The following is a 19377-nucleotide window of genomic DNA, read 5'->3' as shown; positions in this document are numbered from 1 at the left end:
AACTGAGATGCTTCATTTATGTTTTTTTGTGCTTCAGCCCAAAGATTATTCTATGTCATATGGGACATCACTGTGGACACTATATTAAATTCAATTTTTTATTTTTAATTTGGTTGGTTGATTGTTGCTTCAAACGTGCATTTTTTATACTGTAACAGCAGTACTACATTTTTAACGTAAAATTCACAAGAATGAAATTATCAGTTTTTTAAACTATTTTATTTTGCCTTCGATTAAGTAAACAGTGTGTTGCCATAGTAACGAATGTGGCTCCTACAGTGGATAAATATTGATAGCATCTTCAGTGGCCTCACCAGACACGGATCGACTTGTACTAATGACAGAGGGGCGGGGCAAGGACTGGTGGGAAAGTACGATCGTGTGCATTGGGTTAAGGGTTCGAATATTGCTTATAGACGTACAGAAGAATTCGTATTTTGTTCCTTACGTATCATGTACTGAAATTGTGGTGTAGGAGAGAAATATGATATTATTTGATTAAAACGCAAAACAATGGCGTCAGCGTTAGAGCAGTTCGTAAATAATGTTCGCACATTGTCAGCCCAAGGTAATGTTAAAGCTGCAGAGTATGTGTTTGAGAACATGGCCTTCATAACCTCAAATTATAATCTGTGTGAACAAGATTTAAATGGTTCGGTCGCATTTAGTTTCTTATGTGTAACTGGGTGTAAGTGTGTAATGTGGCATTAAAACGACATCTTTCTGTACGGGATATTACATGTTGTCTTAACTTGTTTATTTAACGGCGCTGTTGGTATCTAACCATATAGCCTCGAGTAATTGAATGGTAATGAATAATGCATTGAAAAGGATATGAAATGAAACTGTCATGGTCTGATTTAAGTTACTGCCTTTGTATTGCCTGGAGAGACAGGAAAACTACTAGAATCTTGTCAGCAGAGTTTTTTTTTTCACCCGGCCAAGATTCGATCATAGAACCTTCCGAATGCAGTTTTTCCATATTATTATGCACTGTATCTGCATGGGAATGGAAGTATTTGTACTTGTCTAATACAGTACACATTCAGAACAAATTATGATTTATGACCACATTATTGACCCATTTGTGCTTTGCTTTTGCTTTACATCACTGAGGAATAGTGAGGTCAAAACTGACTGGAGTTATAAAATAATACAGGCATACTCCACCTATCATAACATGCATGTACACTAGTAAATATTAGATTAACCTCAGTTGGCCAAGTGTTTTATTTTCTGAGTCCAAAGACTGAGTTAAAATCTTGCTGCCCACCAGCTGTGTAATGCTGGGGAGTTCTAAAATTTCCTATTCCTGGTTGATAGAAGTAAAGAAAGAAGATAAGTTTTGTCAGTGTATGTCACTTCTACCTCTATTAATATTGTTTTCCGGGCCGCGCCATAGCTCAAGTAGTCAGTCTCTGGCTTCCCACCGTGGCGGCCCGGGTTCGATCCCGGGGTCTGCTCAAGTGGGATTTGTGGTGGACAAAGTGACGCTGGAGCAGGTTTTCTCCGAGTACTTCAGTTTCCCCTGCCAATCTTCATTCCACCAATTGCTCCACAATCACCCTCACCTATCATCTGGGACTGGTACAATAGGCCAGAAGTGGCCGCAGTACAAGGGACTTAGTCCCACCTCCAATAGCAATAACAATAAATATTGTTTTCCTATTTTAGAATTTAGTGACATATCAGAAAATATGGATGCTTTAATTTCCAGGTAATTTTCGAGAGCTGTGCGATCAGCTGAATAAATCAACAGAGGTACTTATGAAAAATGGCCAACATTTAGACAATGTATTAGAAACGTTGGATTTACAGCAGCATTCGCTAGGAGTTCTTGCGGTTCTGTGTGTTAAGTTCTCTCTTCCTGCACCATCAGCAACACCAGACCACCATGAACTTCTTTTTGCCCAGGTCCAAGAATTCATAACAGGATGCAATGGAGAGCAAGTTCGCTTTGCACCAGACACATGTAAGCCAACTTCAAGAGGGATTTTTGTTTTACTTTTATATGTAATATATACAGAAAAGTGTTAATCAATCTTGATATTTTTATGGGTTTATATGCTTTGAGCCTCCCTTAATATGATAAAGTTGTTTTTGGTATAATGTCTATCTGTCTATCTGTATGTACATGTGGATGTGTGTCTTGCTGTTGTTCAACAGTTGGATGGATTTATATTCTTGTTCAGTGTTCAAGAGTTTAGAAATCATAGGTCAGTGCCTGGTATATGTGAACATTTCAGCTCCAAAAATAGGGGTGCTTCAGATGTACCTCAAAGTACAAAACAGTAGATTTTCTAAAGAATGCCTCTAATTATTTTGTTTAAATTTCAGTGATAATGGAGACCATTTCATAAAACAAAATTTCATAGGTGGTATCTTCATGAAAATAAGGTTCATGTTCTAGGGGCCCAAACACAAAATGCTGATGATGTTGAAACTTGCTTTATTTATAAGATGGATTTCATTGTTGTTTGGTATTAGTAACCAACAGTGGTCTGCCAAACAGCAGTTGATTTCTTATTCAGTGTAACATATTCAGGGTCTGTCATGTGAGAAAGTATGTGTAGTGTCTGTGCGATGGTTTTTTGTAGTTTGGAACTTTTGTGTCTTTTGCGGTGTTTCTTGTTGTTTGTGTAATCCCTCCAGATATGGTTAATGTTGACTTTTCTGGTCTCTGGCCACCTCAAGGATGTAGAATGAATGTCTTGAGGTGGAGGCAATCATAGCACAGAGTCTCTATCCTCGATGACAATGATTGTTGGTTCTGGGGACCTAAGCTAAACACAGACTCTGAACCACAAGCATGGGGCCTGGTTTTATACTTGGTATACATTACATTTTTTAATGTTAAATTGCAGCATCCTGTTGCACATAGACCGGCAAAAAAGTGGAACGCAAAGTAAGGTGAAATTTTTTATCTAGTAGTGCTGCTAGTGGTGTCTGGTTGAACTTCTGCATTACATGGGAACAAATTTGGCTTTATAAAAATAGTAAATTTTCTGTGAAATTTTGTGTCATTTGGATGCGAATTTCAGATGTTTTGATACTACATAACTGTGAGCTTGCTCTAGTACACTAAAGAGATTCACAATATGTATTCTTTACATTGTAGTTTCAGAGTGATTAAATCAAGAAGAATGGATTGGGTGAAGCATGTAAGATATGTCAGTGTAATAAAAATGCATATAAAGTTTTGGTCTGAAAACTGAAAAGGAAGACAGCTCTTGGAGAAATAATTAAGAAATATATCACGAAGATGTGAATTGGATCGAAGTGGTTCGGGATAGGATGCATTTGCAGACTTCTGTGGTGATGTTGATGGAATTTTGGTGTCCCATGATCATTTGAATAATTGTCACTCGTTCAAGGAAAACCCTATACCTTGTAGTTTTTTGGGATTGTGTATGGATGTGAAATGAACTTTGTAAGCCTTATAACTAAACTTTGTGATCTTAAAGAACAGAACCGATTAAAATCTTAATTAATATATTTGTCTGGCAGATGCAGAATTATGCCATCTACTGACACACAGCTTGGTTGAGTTGAAGGTGCCACTGAGAGGCATCGACTTGTTACGACGAGCAATCCATAAGATTCAGCTCTTCGATTCACAGCTCACTTCGATTCATGCTGATCTGTATCAGCTTTGTATCCTAGCCAAATGCTTCAAGCCAGCACTTGTATTTCTAAACACAGACATCACTAGTATCAGTCAGGAGGTATTAAATATGATTTTAGTATTGATATCTTGTAGTTATTACTGCCATAGTGAACATGTATTGTGGAGTGTTTCGCACAAGGAAAATACTGTTCTTTTAATTCGAGGATGCCTAACTGTTATAATCAAGTTGCTATGATACTGTTACATTCTGACATGCAGCCAGTTTTTGTAATTTTGAACTTTATTATCAGCTCTAGGGCTGCACCATAGCTCAAGAGGTTAGTCACTGGCTTCCCACTGTGGTGACCCGGGTTCGATCCTGGGTCTAGTAAAGTGGAATTTGTAGTGGACAAAGTGGCCCTGGGGCAGGTTTTCTCTGAGTACTTCAGTTTCCCCTGCCAATCTTCATTCCACCAATTGCTCCACAATCACCCTCACCTATCATCTGGGGCTGGTACAATAGGCCAGAAGTGGCCGCAGTACAAGGGACTTAGTCCCACCCCACTAGCAATTAAAAAAATAAATATTATCAGCTCTAGATAACCTTTTTTAGATAGCACAGACTCATAGTAAATTCAACCTGTATTTCTTGTCTAGATTGTATATAAGGACATAAATACTGTAACTGTATGGAAGCAGAGAAGAGATAGAAATTTTTGTGTACATCTTAAATTTTTTTCGAGTAAGTGTGTAGAGGCAATGATTTTGATGTAGATGTAAGTAATTGTGGTGGTGATAATGGTACCAAGCAAGTTGGTTGAAGCAGAAACACTTCTGACTTCTGACTTGAGGTGCCTGGTTTGAATTCCATCCAGTGAACTGACTGCCCTAACTTAGGTTCTCCATGCTTTTTCTGAGTCAGAGGCAAGTACCAGATCCCGTCTGAATTGACATGGAATTGAACCTGAACCACTGTGTTGAGGCACCATTGTTTAAGTGCCTGAGTTATGGCAGGGTATTTAATAAGTATATACATACATACATACATACAAATATTTCACATTTCACAAGTCCAAAATACAATGGACATGTAACTGGTCACAAGCATAACACAAACAAACAAAGCAGAAAGACAATATAAAGCTAAGCAAACACTAATTATTTACTGTATGCTCCAAAAATTGATCAACTGTATAAAATGAGTTATTCATGAGATATGAAAATAAATTATCTTCAAAACTGATTCTATCCTTTCTAAGACCTTGAATTGTCTTTGGCAACCTATTAAATAACCTAATACAAGTAAACATAGTGCCTTCTGGAAAACAGAAAGATTTTAAGTTGGAATATAAATTTGATTTTGCTTCTAGTGTTCAGGCCATGAACCTCTGAACCTGAACAGAAATGATTTTGATTATCTATCACAAACATCAAAGAAAAATATATTAACATGACAATAGCAAAATATCCAGTTTCTTAAAAAGACTTCAATTCAATTCAATTCATTTATTTCATCCATAGCTGTAGAAATTACAATTGGACATATCAGATAACAACAACATTACATCAAGCATAACATTCAAAGTACATGAATATAGAATAATAAATACCTAAGACTAGAGAAAATATTTAAAACATATATACAGATTGTTTACAACATACACACAGACTATTTAAAACATATTCCTGTACATATAAATAATTTATCTAAAACAGATTTATTTGTCAGCAAGCAGTCCATATCAACAGTTGTTAAAAAATTCCTGAAGAGAATAAAAGACGTTACACAACAAATAATTTTTTAGCTTCTTTTTAAAAACATTAAAATTATTTACACTTTTTAGTTCAGTCGGTAGGCCATTAAATATTTTGGTTCCCATACCAATCACCCCTCTTTTGCAGCGCTCAGTATTGCAAAATTGAACATACAGATTGTGTTTATGAATAGTATTATAGCCATGTACGTCAGAATACTGGGTAGTATATATCCTATTTTTTATTATAAAACATAAAATCTCAAATATATATAAGGAAGTAACTGTTAGAATCTTAAATTCTCGAAACAAATTTCTACAGGAGACTCTATTTCTTACACCTTTAACCACCCTTAAACCTTAGACTTCTACATGAGTCTCTGGGTCCCATTCCCAAAATGATCCTTATTACTTTCTTTTGTAATTTAAAAACTCTAGAATTATTAGTCAAATTGCCCCAGAGAACTATTCCATAGTGTCTGCTACTCAGTGACTCATCCTAGAAAAGAGCAACCTTCATAGTCAATAATATGAGAACCTCAAATTTTGCAAAACAAAGTTACTGAGTATTAACTCTTCCAGGGTGGACAGTTTGACACTAAATACTTCCTCTTGTATTACTATTATGGAGGAATGATCTATGCTGCATTGAAGAACTATGACAGGGCACTTTACTTCTTTGAGGTTGCCATTACAACTCCTGCCTTGGCTGTATCACATATTATGCTGGAAGCTTACAAGAAATACATTCTTGTGTCTCTGATTCTACATGGCAAGGCAAGTGATTAAACATTGAATCCTTAGAGTTTAGATATTTATGTGTTATTTCTTGTAACTGTCAGAAGCTGAGGTAATTTCCCCCTTAGTAGTTCAGTTTTGTTATTTTATGGATATCAAAACATGAAAAGTTAATCTTTAAAAGATAAAATACCTAACACTTTGCAGAGAGAGAGAGAGGAAACTGTCATGTCCTATGCATATGGCCTCTATGGTGAGTGCAAGTTAGTAGTTGTCTGTGAAAGTAAATCATATTCTTGTCATGAGGAGTGGTGTTTAAAATAACTTCACACAGACTCAAATTTTTTTATGTCAGTGTTTATCATATGTCTATAGAAGTTTAAAGGTAAATAATGTTAGGCCATGCTAATAACTATTTTTAATATTCATGTTAGTTTTAGTGAACTCATTATATAATTTTTCTGCCCTATTTTCCTTATCTTTTCCTCCCTTCTCTTTTTCTTTATCCTTTTCTCCTCCATCCCTTCTTTGGTCATTTCCAGTTTCAGTAGTTTTTTAATCAGTTTTGTGTCTTTTCCATCCTTTTACTTGTATAAACCAGCTTGAGATATGTAGGTCAGTTCTTGCTACCACCACTCCCTTCCAGCTGAAGGTATCAAGTTCAATACTAAGTTGTGCCTTACCAACATCTGAATGCTGTTCATCTGTACTAAATGTATGTTAACCCTTTGAATTGAATTGAATTGAATTTATTTACATTCTATAAATCCTAAGTAGGTTAGTACCTTTGGATACAGAACAAGTCAAAAGGTTACATACATAAGTACAGGCAATTTTAGCTTAAAAATTAATATAACTTAATTTTACATCATTCTCTATTTACATTGAAGTATTCATCTAAAGAGTAGAAGGAATGAGCATGTAGATAATTCTTTAACTCTGATTTAAACTTTTTAGTATCATTGCCCAAGTTTTTAATACTTTGTGGCAGATTGTTGAACACTTTTATGCCAGTAAAGTAGACTCCTTTTTGATATACTGATAAAGTTGATGAGGGTAGGTGGAAGTTATATTTTTGTCTAGTATTCATGTTATAGACATCAGAATTTAATTTGAATTTATCTTTGTTGTAAACAACAAATAAGAGAAGCGATAATATGTATTGCGATTGAAGAGGTAGAATTTTTAATTTCTTAAATAATTCTCTACATGAATCTCTACTTCTACATCCTGTAATGATTCTAATTATATTCTTTTGTATTTTAAAAATTATTACACTATGTGAAGAGTTCCCCCAAAATATTAATCCATAGTTCATAATAGAATGAAAGTAGGCATGGTAAACCATCTTCAATGTTTCCTGTGACATAAAAGGCTTAATTGATCTCATCGCATAGCAAGCTGCATTTAATTTAGGTATAATTTGTTCAATATGTATTTTCCAAGACAGTGTACTGTCTACATGTATTCCAAGGAATTTTGTATCAAGTACTTTACAGATTAATTTGTTGGCATAACTGATGTCCAGATCAATTTGGTGGTTGTTTTTAGTTGTGAATGATATGTAATGGGTTTTATCAAAATTTAATGAGAGTAAATTGGCTTCGAACCATCTGTTTAAGGCTTCAAATACAATATTTATGTCATTTTTAAAGTTTTCAAATTTAGAGTTCTTAAATATTATACTAGTGTCATCTGCATATAGAATTGGTTTAGATTTATTGTTGATGGTTTTAGATAGATCATTTATGTAGAGAAGAAAAAGTAAGGGACCTAAAATTGATCCTTGTGGAACACCGTGCTTTATAATTCCCCAGTTTGAAAATGCATTATGACTGGAGTTTTTATTATTTATTTCAACTCTTTGATACCTGTTTTTGAGGTATGATTTGATCCATTCATTAGCTTTGCCAGTTATTCCATAGAAATTTAATTTCGATAGTAAGATATCATGATTAACACAATCGAAAGCTTTTGCTAGATCACAGAAAATCCCTCCCACAATTAATCTGTCATTGAGAGCACTTAAAATATCGTTAGTTAGTTCATAGGTTGCTTTTTCTGTTGTTAGGTCTTTCCTAAATCCAAATTGCTCTTTGACTAATATGTTGTTAGAATTTAAGTGTTCAAGTAGTCTATTATACATAACTTTTTCAAAGACTTTTGAGAATGAAGTCAATATGGATATTGGTCTGTAATTAGAGATGCATTTTCTCTCTCCTTTTTTAAAAAGTGGTTTCATTACAGCGTATTTTAAGCGTTGAGGAAAAGTACCTGATGATAAAGATTTATTACATAGATGATTCAAGGGTGAACTGATGTAAACAGAGCTTGCTTTAAGTAATTTGGTAGAGATTTCATCATATCCATGTGAATTTTTGGGCTTAAGGGATTTAATAATGTTTTCAATTTCCTTCCTTGTTGAGAATTTGAGATTGATATTTGGAAATGAATTGTTAAAGGCACGAGACAGATAGTATATTGGATTATTATTATTATTATTATTATTATTATTATTATTATTGGAATATGTTTTCTCAGCTAATGAAAGGAAATATTCATTAAATGCACTTGCGATAGCTTGTGGATTGTTAGTGGACTTCCCTTCAATATTCAAACTTTGTACGTCTTCATTAACAGATTTCTTTCCTGATTCAACTTTCACAATATCCCAGGTGGTTTTAATTTTATTGTTTGATTTTAGAATTTGGCTGTTATAGTTATTCTGTTTGGCTTCTTTAATGACTTTTGACAAAATTTTACAGTACATTTTGTAGTGACTTTTTAGTCTTGGATCATTACTGTCCCTACTGGCCAAATATAGTTGTCTTTTGTGTTTACATGAAGTTTTTATTCCAATTGTTATCCAGGTGGATTTGTTTTTATTTTCATTTTTGACTATTTTTAAGGGAAAGCTTGAATAAAAGATCCTCAAGTATGTGTTCAGAAAGCAATTAAATTTAGAATCAATATTATTGCTGTCAAATACATTGTCCCATGATTCATTACTTAATTTTGTGACAAAATCTGCCATCGTATGCTTGTTGATTTTCCTTACTGTTTGATATTGTTGATTACTGGGCTGAAGGTCAATATTATTTATTTCTATGAGTTGAGCATCATGATCGGATAAGCCATTTATAAAGGGTCCTACAGTATAGTCTCTTAATTTTGAGTTATCAATGAATATATTATCTATCGCTGAACTAGAATTATTTTGAACTCTTGTGGGAAAGTTAACAGTACTGGAGAGATTGTAAGATGATAACAAAGAGTCTAAATTTAGTTTCCTATTACTGTCGATGAGATAGTTTATATTTATATCACCACAAATTATAAATTCAACTTTTGAACTATGCAGTACATTTAGGATGGTTTCTAATCTATTTATAAAGTGATCAAAGTTTCCAGATGGGGCTCTATATAAAGTCAGTATACAAATATCAGAAAAAGGAGAGTCTAACTTTAGAGCACATGCTTCCAGATCCTGGTCTTTGCAATAATCTTCTAAATTTTCCATGTACCAACTAGATCAGCTCAGGGGGCTCAGGGTACTTCTTAAAACTGCCAAAGTTCATTTTTAATGAAATAGTGAGCATATATATCAATAGATGGCATCAGGTGGGATGTACCAGTGCTTAGAGCAAAGAGCAGACTGTCACTTGAAATATAGCTATTGTAGTTCAAAGGCTGTTTGAGGAAGGCGTCATGGCTTTTCCTCTGTGAATGAATTAACCCAAAAGAAATCTTGCAGTTTGTAGCAGATAGTTCTGTGATGGGGTTTTGACATTCAAAGGGTTAAGATACATTGATGATGTTCACTTGTTTCTGCAGTTGTTGCCTGATCAGCATGGATAGACCTAATGTATTTCCTGTGGTTCCACATATTGAGGTTCAGTTTGCTGTTGTGCTCCTTGGTTTGGTGATCTCAAGGAATTGCACCATTGTCTAACAGACTTGCCAGATCTAATACTGGGAAGGATAAGAATATTGAGTCTTTCCATAATATTTACCATGTTAATCTTATTTTATTCATTCTTGGGTTATGATACTGTTTAATGGTGACCTGATGTGTCTTGGAGAATGTTGCTATCTCCATCTTCAGAGTTCACTGGATAAAATGGCTTCATCATTATCTCATCCATGTGGCTTACTACTGCCTGTATGAAAAAAGTTTAGAAAATTTAACCTGGGAAGGAACCCAAATCCTGGTGGGTTTGTGTATTGATGCCACCAATAGAGTTCAGAATTTTACACTGCCTTATAGCATGGAAGTATAAATATCAGTGTCAGACTGCTCGTTATTCATTTTGTGCTTAAGATGGAGACAGTGTCGACATTTCAACCCCTGACAACATGGTGTTATCTCCCAAGAATGAAAACAAGACCAATCACAAGCTGCCTGGAGAAAGCCTAAAGTTCTGTGCAATAATTGTGTTTGTTGCAGATTCAGAACATTCCAAAATATACATCGCAAGTGATTGGTAGATTTATCAAACCGTTAAGTCAACCATACCATGATTTGGCTACAGCGTACTCAAGCAATAATCCAGATGAACTGCGCACTGTGATCAATAAATACCATGATGCATACTTGAGGTATATATTTGTGTTCCTGAAACAAAGTTTTGCTGCTGCCTGTCAGTTTATATTCAAAACAACTAATTGTTTTTGTCTTCTTGGCATGTGACAATAATTACCATGATACATCTCATGCTTACAAAACGTTTTATAAATATGGAAGAAGATGAAAGTACATAAAGACCCAATGTGACAAAATGGAATGGAAAGTTTGACTACATGACTCTAGTAGCCTGTAAGACAACATACTCTGCTCTTAAAGCCAGGTGCATTGTACTCACGGTTTGGATCCTTAGTCCACTTGTGTGAAGTAATACAGGCCTGTTGTATAGCCATATCTAGAGTGTGTTTGTCCCCCAGGTAGTCTCTGTGAAATTTGGTGTGAATGTCATGCCATTAAAGGCCACTTAGTCTTTGTACTTTTTAAGTCCTAAAACATCTTCCAGGCCTAGATCATGTCCTAAAAGCATGTTCAGAATCCACTATCAGCTTGATAGGCATATATTGGGCCTGTAGTTTGCAGCTGTGTTGCAAGAAGAGAGGATGATGCAGGGTAAGGCCCTGTTATAACCATAGATACTGAAAAATCCTTATCTTATTGGATGCAGCCAAATCCTTGGCACATTCTGTTGAGAACGGATAGGTCTGATAACATGGAAAGTACAAACATGGCAGCAACTGTAGTTGAATTGTCCAAAGAATTCTCATGGATGGTTGGGTATAAAAGTTGCTGGGGTGGGAGAGACTGTTCCTCCACTCAGCTGTCATAGTCTGCTGCTCACGGCCCTTGGGTAACAGCATGGTTTGAGTACTCCAGCCATATGAGAGGAAGAGTAGAGGAGTGGCACAGGAAGGGGGGGGTAGACAGTGGGGGATTGTCCGTGAGAGTTCTTTTCTCAGCTCCAGTGTAAGACGTAGAATTACTAATTCTTTTATACTCCTAGAGCCACAAGATGTTAAATATGTAACATGAATTATTTATATATTTAATAGTGGACATTATTGTGCAGGGAAAACAACGTAGGACTAGTGAAGCAAGTTCTGGCATCTCTGTACAAGAAGAACATTCAGCGCCTCACTAAGACGTTCCTCACCCTGTCATTGTCTGATGTTGCTAGTAGGGTGCAGCTTTCTGGACCTGCAGATGCTGAGAAGTACATTCTCAACATGGTCAGTGTTAATCTTTATTGTGATAGAACTGTACATGGTGTGGTGCAACTTTGATCTTATGCTGTTGAATTTGATATTTTTCCTGGTTCTACACACTTCTTATTTGGTCTCAGCCAAATATCCATAAGAAAAACGTTACAGTTTAATCAGTTTTACATTTCCTCAAATTTAATTAAGTACCGTCCTATGAAGGCATATGGGGGGTGGAGGTATAGCTCCACCGTTCTTGACCTCAACACTAGATGGGGCTGATTGGTCAGTTTCATGCCCCTGATGCTTTACACCCAGAGATAAGCCCCCCAGTACTCAATGGATAGGAGGCTGGGTGAGGCCCCAGAGCTGGTCTGTATGCAATGGAGAAGAGAAACATCTTTTGCTCATTTTGGGAATTGAACTATGGTTGGGTAGCTCAAAGACTAGTCACTATGCTGACTGAGCTGCCATGGCCCGTCTTTCAAAATTTGGAATTCATTCTTCAAGCCCTGATAATGTGAATGAACACAATTTTATGTTTACGAAGAGCTAAGAGGTTAGATATGTAATAGCCACAAATCGACTGGTGGGGATGGTAGAGGGAAGTTAGCACAGACAGTGTAAGGAAACACAATTTTATGTTTACGAAGAGCTAAGAGGTTAGATATGTAATAGCTACAAATCGACTGGTGGGGATGGTAGAAGGAAGTTAGCAGAGACAGTGTAAGGAAAGAGGCTCTTAAAGGGCTTATTCTAATGGCACAGTGAAAGGGAGAAATGTCAGTGAATATTTACTGGACTACATTGTATCACACTTTAGAAATTATATTCTTCATACTCAGTGCCGTGAGGACCTCAGAGTTGCAGCTTGTTTGCTTTTGCGCAGATTGAGGATGGCGAGATTTTTGCAACAATCAACCAGAAGGATGGCATGGTGATATTTCATGATGATCCAGAGAAGTATAATAGCCCTGCCATGTTACGACGATTGGAAGAGGAGGTAAGCTTTATTTCTTCAAGGTATTCTGGCTGTACATATTGTAGCGTGTTGTGTGTGTCACGCTACAAATAAGTTTACGCCGTGGTATTTGATATATTGAATTTATTCCACTCGCTCACCTTACACACCTTACAATCATTAGCTCTTGCAGTGTTACAATTACTGCTTACAGTATCTCGGCAATACTGGACTGTCTTCTTTAGCGGTTGGATCCAGACTAACTGTGCGAATGCATTCAACCCGTTTTATAACCTCGGTCGCTGCTATGCAAACAAACCCTCTGTTATAACCATGGAGACTCCTGTTAGAACTACAATATAGCGATTGTTGTTTCCTATGCAACGGTCTATTCTAGCGTTTCCATAGAAGTGACTCTTCTGGATTCCAGACACATTACATTGCTCCCTTCTAAAGGTTGTTCGTCCCCGAACAGCCTAAAGGTTCTCCCTCGGTTTTGATTCCACGGTGTTCTGCTGGCAACATCTACATTCGGTCTTCATGTCCTTTGCACGTCTTTTTGCGCTGTTCATTCTACCGCATCTGCCCCTCTCTTCAGTGGTGCTCACCCCGAACACTCCCGTAGCCGAGAATTTGTCGATCTCGTTTTATAACCTCGGTCGCTGCTATGCAAACGAACCCTCTGTTATAACCGTGGAGACTCCTGTTAGAACTACAATAGAGCGTCGTTGTTTCCTGTGCAACGGTCTATTCCAACGTTTCCATAGAAGTGACTCTTCTGGATTCCAGACACGTTACATTATATTTGGGAAATACAGGGAATACAGAATTATACGAAGGCAATTCAGAAAGTAACCTCCGGTGAACTGTTAACAAAACAGACAGTGACAAAAGAATTATTATATGTGAGGGCTATTTGGAAAGTAATCTCCAGTGAGCTGTTAACTAAACAAGCCATAAGAAAAAAGAATGTTATGTACAAAAATACGTAAATAAAACATAGATAAGCTACTTCTCAACACAGTCACTGGCAGAAATGAGGCACTTGTATTGGTGAATAAGTTTTGTATGCCTGAGTCAAAGATATGTCGCCTGTGAGCTCAGCTGCATTTTGACACCTCCTTGTTGTTGGAGCACCGTGATCTCAACCAGTTCTTCAGGTGGATAAACAGATGGTTGTTGCTTAAAGCAAGATCAGGGCTGTAAGGAGGTTGGTCATGTAATTCCTAGTTGAAATGCTGCAGCAGTACTCAAGTGCAAGCAACTGTATGCAAATGTGAATTGTCTTTGAGGAGCACTACACCGGATGTCAGCATTCCACGCCTTTTGTTCTGAATGGCCCTATCTAGTTTTTTTAATGTTTTGCAACACACTTGTGAGGTTATTGTGGTCCCTTGTTGCATGAATTCCACCAGCAGCATTCCTTTCCTGTCTTAGAAAACAGCTGCCATCAGCTTTCTGGCAGACAATGTTTCAGTTTGTTTGGTGAATCTGTGTGCAGCCACGGCTTTGACTACTCTTTGGTTTCAACATTCACAAATGAAACTCAAGTTTCACCACTTGTTATTCATATGATGTGATTGAGAAATTGATAGCCATCTTTGTGATATCACTCCAAAAAAGTGTACAAAGCCAAAGCCATTCTCTGTGCTTTGTGTGCACCCATCAGCATTTTCAGAACCTGTCTTGCACAAAACCTGTGATAATCTCATAGACAACAGTGCGTAAAATTTGTGGAAATTCACACGAAAGTTCTGAAATTTTGAAGTGCCATCTTTCACAAAGTTTGGTCAACACTTTGAACAAGATAATCACACACTACATATGGCAGGCCAACCAATTCACCCGTCATGAACATTTGTTCACCTGCCATCTTTGAACATTCTGCACCATTGTCGTGTAGTTCTTTCACTCATTACATTCTTGCCATAAACTGCCTAGCATAATTCATGGTGGGGTTCCGCAGCACCTATGTTTTTAACCTGGAGAAAGTGGATAACAGCACAAATTTCGCAGCTGTCAGGATTATCAATCTCAGGAAACATCATAACTCACTCTGTAGAGACAAGAACAAATACTAGGTGACCAGTTATATGATGGTTTACAAGGCAGTGAGTCATGTGACATTACCTCACATGCACAGGCTCCACCCCACTCCTGCATTAATGCCTAAAATAAACAGAGGTTACTTTCCAAATAGCCTTCGTACTGAAAGTCGAGCAGGTTGGTTGGCGACGGTTAATTGCATTGACAGACATGTAATGCAGGCTAAACCAATCTGCAACAGTTTGACTTTGCTGTGGTGCTAATATGCTCCCTTGTATAAGTGTTGTAAGTAGTGAAGTCATACTGTATGTTGGATTTACAGTAGTGTTATTGGGGATAAATTACACTGGAGTAAATACACTGCTATATAATGCGATAAAATAGAAAACACTTTGCAATAATTGGGTACTAATACAGTCAGACTGAATGGGTTGGTGTACCCCAGACTCAGGTGGAGGCTCTGTTTGAATCTGAGCCTGACTGAAGTTTTATATGGTTTCCTGGCATTACAAGTTTAGCACTGTTAACTTAAAGGTTGTTTTTCTAGTGTAGCATCTGGAAAGTCAGATACCATTTTATGTCCACAATCAGAGCAAAATACTGGGGGGATGAATATTTAAGTCACTGTAAAACTAAACACTCAGTGCAGATAATGTTGTTTTCCATACTGCAGGAGAGCTATTTTTTGATTCAAGTATGCCTCTGGATGGCAGCATAATGTGTTATTGAGGACAGGTGAGCAGGAAGTGGATGCTGAGCAGTCTGTTAAAAATACTGACACCTGGGACCATCTGTTTCCCTGTTATCAGGGTATGATCTTATGATGCAGACAAGATGGTCTCTGAAATGTCAGTAATTTTTAACTAGCTGACCTAGCTGATAGCCAGAGAAGATTTTATTGATCTTAGGCTATGTGATAGTACTGTTTTAACTGTGTGAAATGAGATTAGAAGATTGTGAATACTAAGTAGTTAAGGGTTTGGAAGGCGGCAGTCTTGGCGTATGTGAAGGTACTGTGCGAACTTACTTGGAGAGACTGAGAAAAATCACAAAAAAAAAAAGAACTGTTTGGTTAGTTGGTAATTGACTGATATTCAAACAAGATACCTACCAGATACTAGCCTAGATTAATATGACTACCAACCTACATATTTACATGGTGCAATCCAAAAGTTCCCAAAATTTGAATTTTGCGCGCAAATGGTAATGAGTACATTGAAATACTGCTAGGTGTCTCCCTACACACCCTTCTTGAATCAGTGTGGCAAGTGGCGTCGAGTTGAGTGTTTGGGTTTATTGTTGGTGAACGTATTTCCATTTTTGTGTTTCCATGAGTTTGCGGTTTTGTGATGGCTGACCTGAGAGAGCAGCGTGTCACAAAGTTTTGTTTTAAACTTGGGAAAACCACTGCAGAAATGCACCAAATGTTGAAGCAAGCTTTTGGTGACAACAGTTTCATTCATTCATCAGTAATCTGTCAGACGACAGGTCCACAGTCTCCCCCAAAACAGTTCGTCCACTTAATGCGATCTTCTGGTTTTGGAAAGAGACTATCCAGGAAAAGTGATAATGTGGTAGTTTTTCCATTTGCTTTCCACATTGCAGTACAACAGCCGTTCAAACCACTCTGGTCACGCCTGTTGCTATACGAACTTGAACCATCTCGAGCATCATTTGCTCTGTGCTTCAAGTCGCTGCTGATGACGCTGCTTCCGGCATCAGTTTTTGGTGTCTCTCCTCGTCTGATGCCTACCCTTTGACCTGTCCAGCAAGGGAGGCCCTGCCAGTAGCTACGCTACCGCTGGTATAGCTCTCAGGGTCCTTGGCATACTCAAACCCCCTCACCACGATAAGGTGGAGACACCAACGAGGGGCCAGACAAAAACTTACGACTGGTATAAGCGTTTCAAAAATGGCCTAACATCGACTGATGATGACAGTCGTTCGAGATGGCCATCAACTGGCGCCACACCAGAAAATGTCGCGAAAGTTAGGGATCTGATTCTGCAAGATCGTAGACTGACCATCCAACACCTCTGTAACACCTTGGGACTACGTTATGGTACACGTAAACGAATTTTGTCAGAGGAACTGAACATGAGGAGGATTGCAGCGAAGTTTGTGCCACGACTGCTGCAAAATGAACAGAAGCAGCATTGCTTGGAAGTCTGCAGGGAACTTCAACAACAGCCTCAAGAGGATCCAGACTTTCTTTCGATGGTTGTCACTGGTGATGAAAGTTGTGTTTATGGCTGCAACCCTGAAAGTAAGCAGCAGTCGTCGCAATGGAAGAGCCCATCTTCACCTCAGCCAAAAAAGTTCGACAAGTCAAGAGCAACATTAAGTCCATGTTGATCTGTTTTTTTGATATTGACGGGATTGTTCATAAGGAGTTCATCCCTCCTGGTCAGACAGTCAATAAAAGAGTTCTATCACGATGTTCTAAGGCATTTGAGGGAGGACATGAGGAGAAAACGTCCAGAGAAGTGGCGCACGAATGACTGGGTACTCCACAGTGACAACACACGACCGCATACGGCTTACATTGTGCAGGAATTTTTGGCTAAAAACAAGATGGCAGTTGTTCCCCACCCATCATACTCACCAGACTTAGCTCCATGCGACTTCTTTCTCTTCCCCAAGATGAAAATCAAGTTGAAGGGGCGAAGCTTTGATACAGTTGAGGAAATTCAAGCGGAAACGCAGACAGTACTAAACACCCCTAACAAAGAAAGACTTCCAGGATGCATTTGAAAAGTGGCAGAAACACTGGGATCAGTGTATGTGCTCCCAAGGGGACTACTTTGAAGGTGATGGTGCAGAATAAGATCCAGGTAAGACGTAATAGTTTTTATTAATATATTTCAGGAACTTTTGGATTGCACCACGTATTATCAAAAGTGAACATTTTGAGTGTCTGTTGTAGTATCTTCATGTGGGGAGTACCTCAAACCACCATTGGTGTGTTTTGCCTCTGCCACAATGTAGTAGTCAGGTGAGATATTTTTGTCCTACCTCCCTAATTTAAAAAAGAGTAAGTAGGCCTGTGCTATCACCATACTGCCCATGTGTGTAACCCTCCCCCCCCCATTAACTTTTGAATGTCTAAACCAATTTTTATGAAATTTGGTGTGTATATCTTAGCATCTGAGCCCAGCTCAGTGGCATGCTGCATAAATCCTTCTCATCAGTCTGTGTGTCTGTATGTGTATCTCCACATACTGTTGCTAGGCAATGGCTTGGTAGATGCATTCTTGTGACAGTGAATACACACAACAACAGAAGAATTGTTGGAGGCACTGCTTTATGTATAGTCCATGTTGTATCAAAGGAGAGTCTATGGGTCTGTCTGTGTATCCCTTATTGTTGCTAGGTAACAACTTTGTAAAGACATTCCTGTAACAACGAAGAATTGTTGGAGGTGTCATTTTCTGTGCAGACCATGGTATTTCAATGGAATGTAGTAAGGTAGTTCTTCCCAGAACTTCCTGTTTTCTTTCACTGTGAGTTTAATCATCATTGACACTATAAAAGTTTAATTTAGTGATATGTAATTTTTTTTTTGCATAGATGGCTGTTTGTACAGATCTTGATCGTAAAATGCAGTCAATGGAAGAAGACATCATGGTGAATCCTCAGTATGTGAAGAAGTCTTGTGGTGCACCAGATGATGACCTCCCCTCAGCACCATCACAGGGTTCAAAAATCACCACCTATTCAATGTGATATCTTGAGAGTGGATCAAAGCATGTTTCTATGGTAAAACTGAGGTTCAGAATCGTTAAATTTTATGTTCTACAATAGTATGCTCATGTTAGAAATAAATGCAACTAACTCTTATCTCATGTCCTGTAAGGCTGTTTGTATATTAAAGCTCACCATTAAAAATACTGTATTTCAGAATTACTATTCACTTTGTTGGAAGCTAAACCACTGTGTATACTATATTAAGTTATTTACTGCTTTTCAGAGGGAAAAGTTCACGCCGTATAGTCTCATACCCGGTATCAACATTAAGCATTCTTATTTAAACCTGCTTCTGCTTCTTGAATATCTCCATCCTCATGACATATGAGGTTCTCATATCAGTGACTGTGAAGATGTGATGACATGTAGTCAGTAGGCATCTTCAGCTCCATCCTCTGCAGTAACTCTTGCCACTTTTCACTTTCTTCTAAAGCAGTTAATTAAATTCTCTATGGATATTGTTATTTGTAATATTCCTGTATTAATATGATGTACTCTTCTCCAAGTATAACTAGAATGATCAAGTCAAGGAGGATGAGGTGGGTGAACAATATTAACATGGATCTTAGATAAGATGGAATGGTATGGATTGGATTGATCTGGCTCAAGAAAGGGACCAGTGGAGGGCTCCTGTGAACGTGGTAATGAACTTTCAGGTTCCATAAAATGCTGGGAAGTTCTTGAATAGCTGCATAATTGGTGGCTTCTAACAGAAGGATTAATATAATATAAACTTCTGTTACATATGCTGGGATGCCTCTTTTAGTGAAACACAGGGTATACACAAAAGAATGGGGCAGTTA

The 19377-nt window shown here is 37.6% G+C and overlaps 1 protein-coding gene across 1 annotated transcript; it reads left to right on the top strand.

Moving 5' to 3' along the window:
• The first annotated feature begins 335 nt into the window (after positions 1-335).
• Positions 336-18733, top strand: LOC111862300 (COP9 signalosome complex subunit 3). Its single transcript, XM_023847571.2, has 8 exons — positions 336-568; positions 1718-1972; positions 3508-3725; positions 5944-6138; positions 10547-10698; positions 11691-11850; positions 12710-12823; positions 18398-18733. Exons 1-8 carry the CDS (start codon positions 514-516, stop codon positions 18551-18553), a joined length of 1305 nt encoding a protein of 434 aa, XP_023703339.1. The 5' UTR covers positions 336-513; the 3' UTR covers positions 18554-18733.
• The last annotated feature ends 644 nt before the right edge of the window (positions 18734-19377 follow it).

The sequence above is a fragment of the Cryptotermes secundus genome, unplaced genomic scaffold (genome assembly GCF_002891405.2).
Source record: "Cryptotermes secundus unplaced genomic scaffold, Csec_1.0 scaffold88, whole genome shotgun sequence".
In the NCBI taxonomy this organism is placed as follows: domain Eukaryota; kingdom Metazoa; phylum Arthropoda; class Insecta; order Blattodea; family Kalotermitidae; genus Cryptotermes; species Cryptotermes secundus.
This window is presented reverse-complemented; position numbering and strand designations above follow the sequence as displayed.

What these genes read in the sequence shown, in the direction of transcription:
- LOC111862300 (XM_023847571.2), top strand. Translation starts at nt 514, where the DNA reads ATGGCGTCAGCGTTAGAGCAGTTCGTAAATAATGTTCGCACATTGTCA. An exon ending in TCACTAGTATCAGTCAGGAG is followed by an intron (nt 3,726 to 5,943) that starts GTATTAAATATG and finishes TAACTCTTCCAG; the next exon opens with GGTGGACAGTTTGACACTAA. An exon ending in AGAAGTACATTCTCAACATG is followed by an intron (nt 11,851 to 12,709) that starts GTCAGTGTTAAT and finishes GCTTTTGCGCAG; the next exon opens with ATTGAGGATGGCGAGATTTT.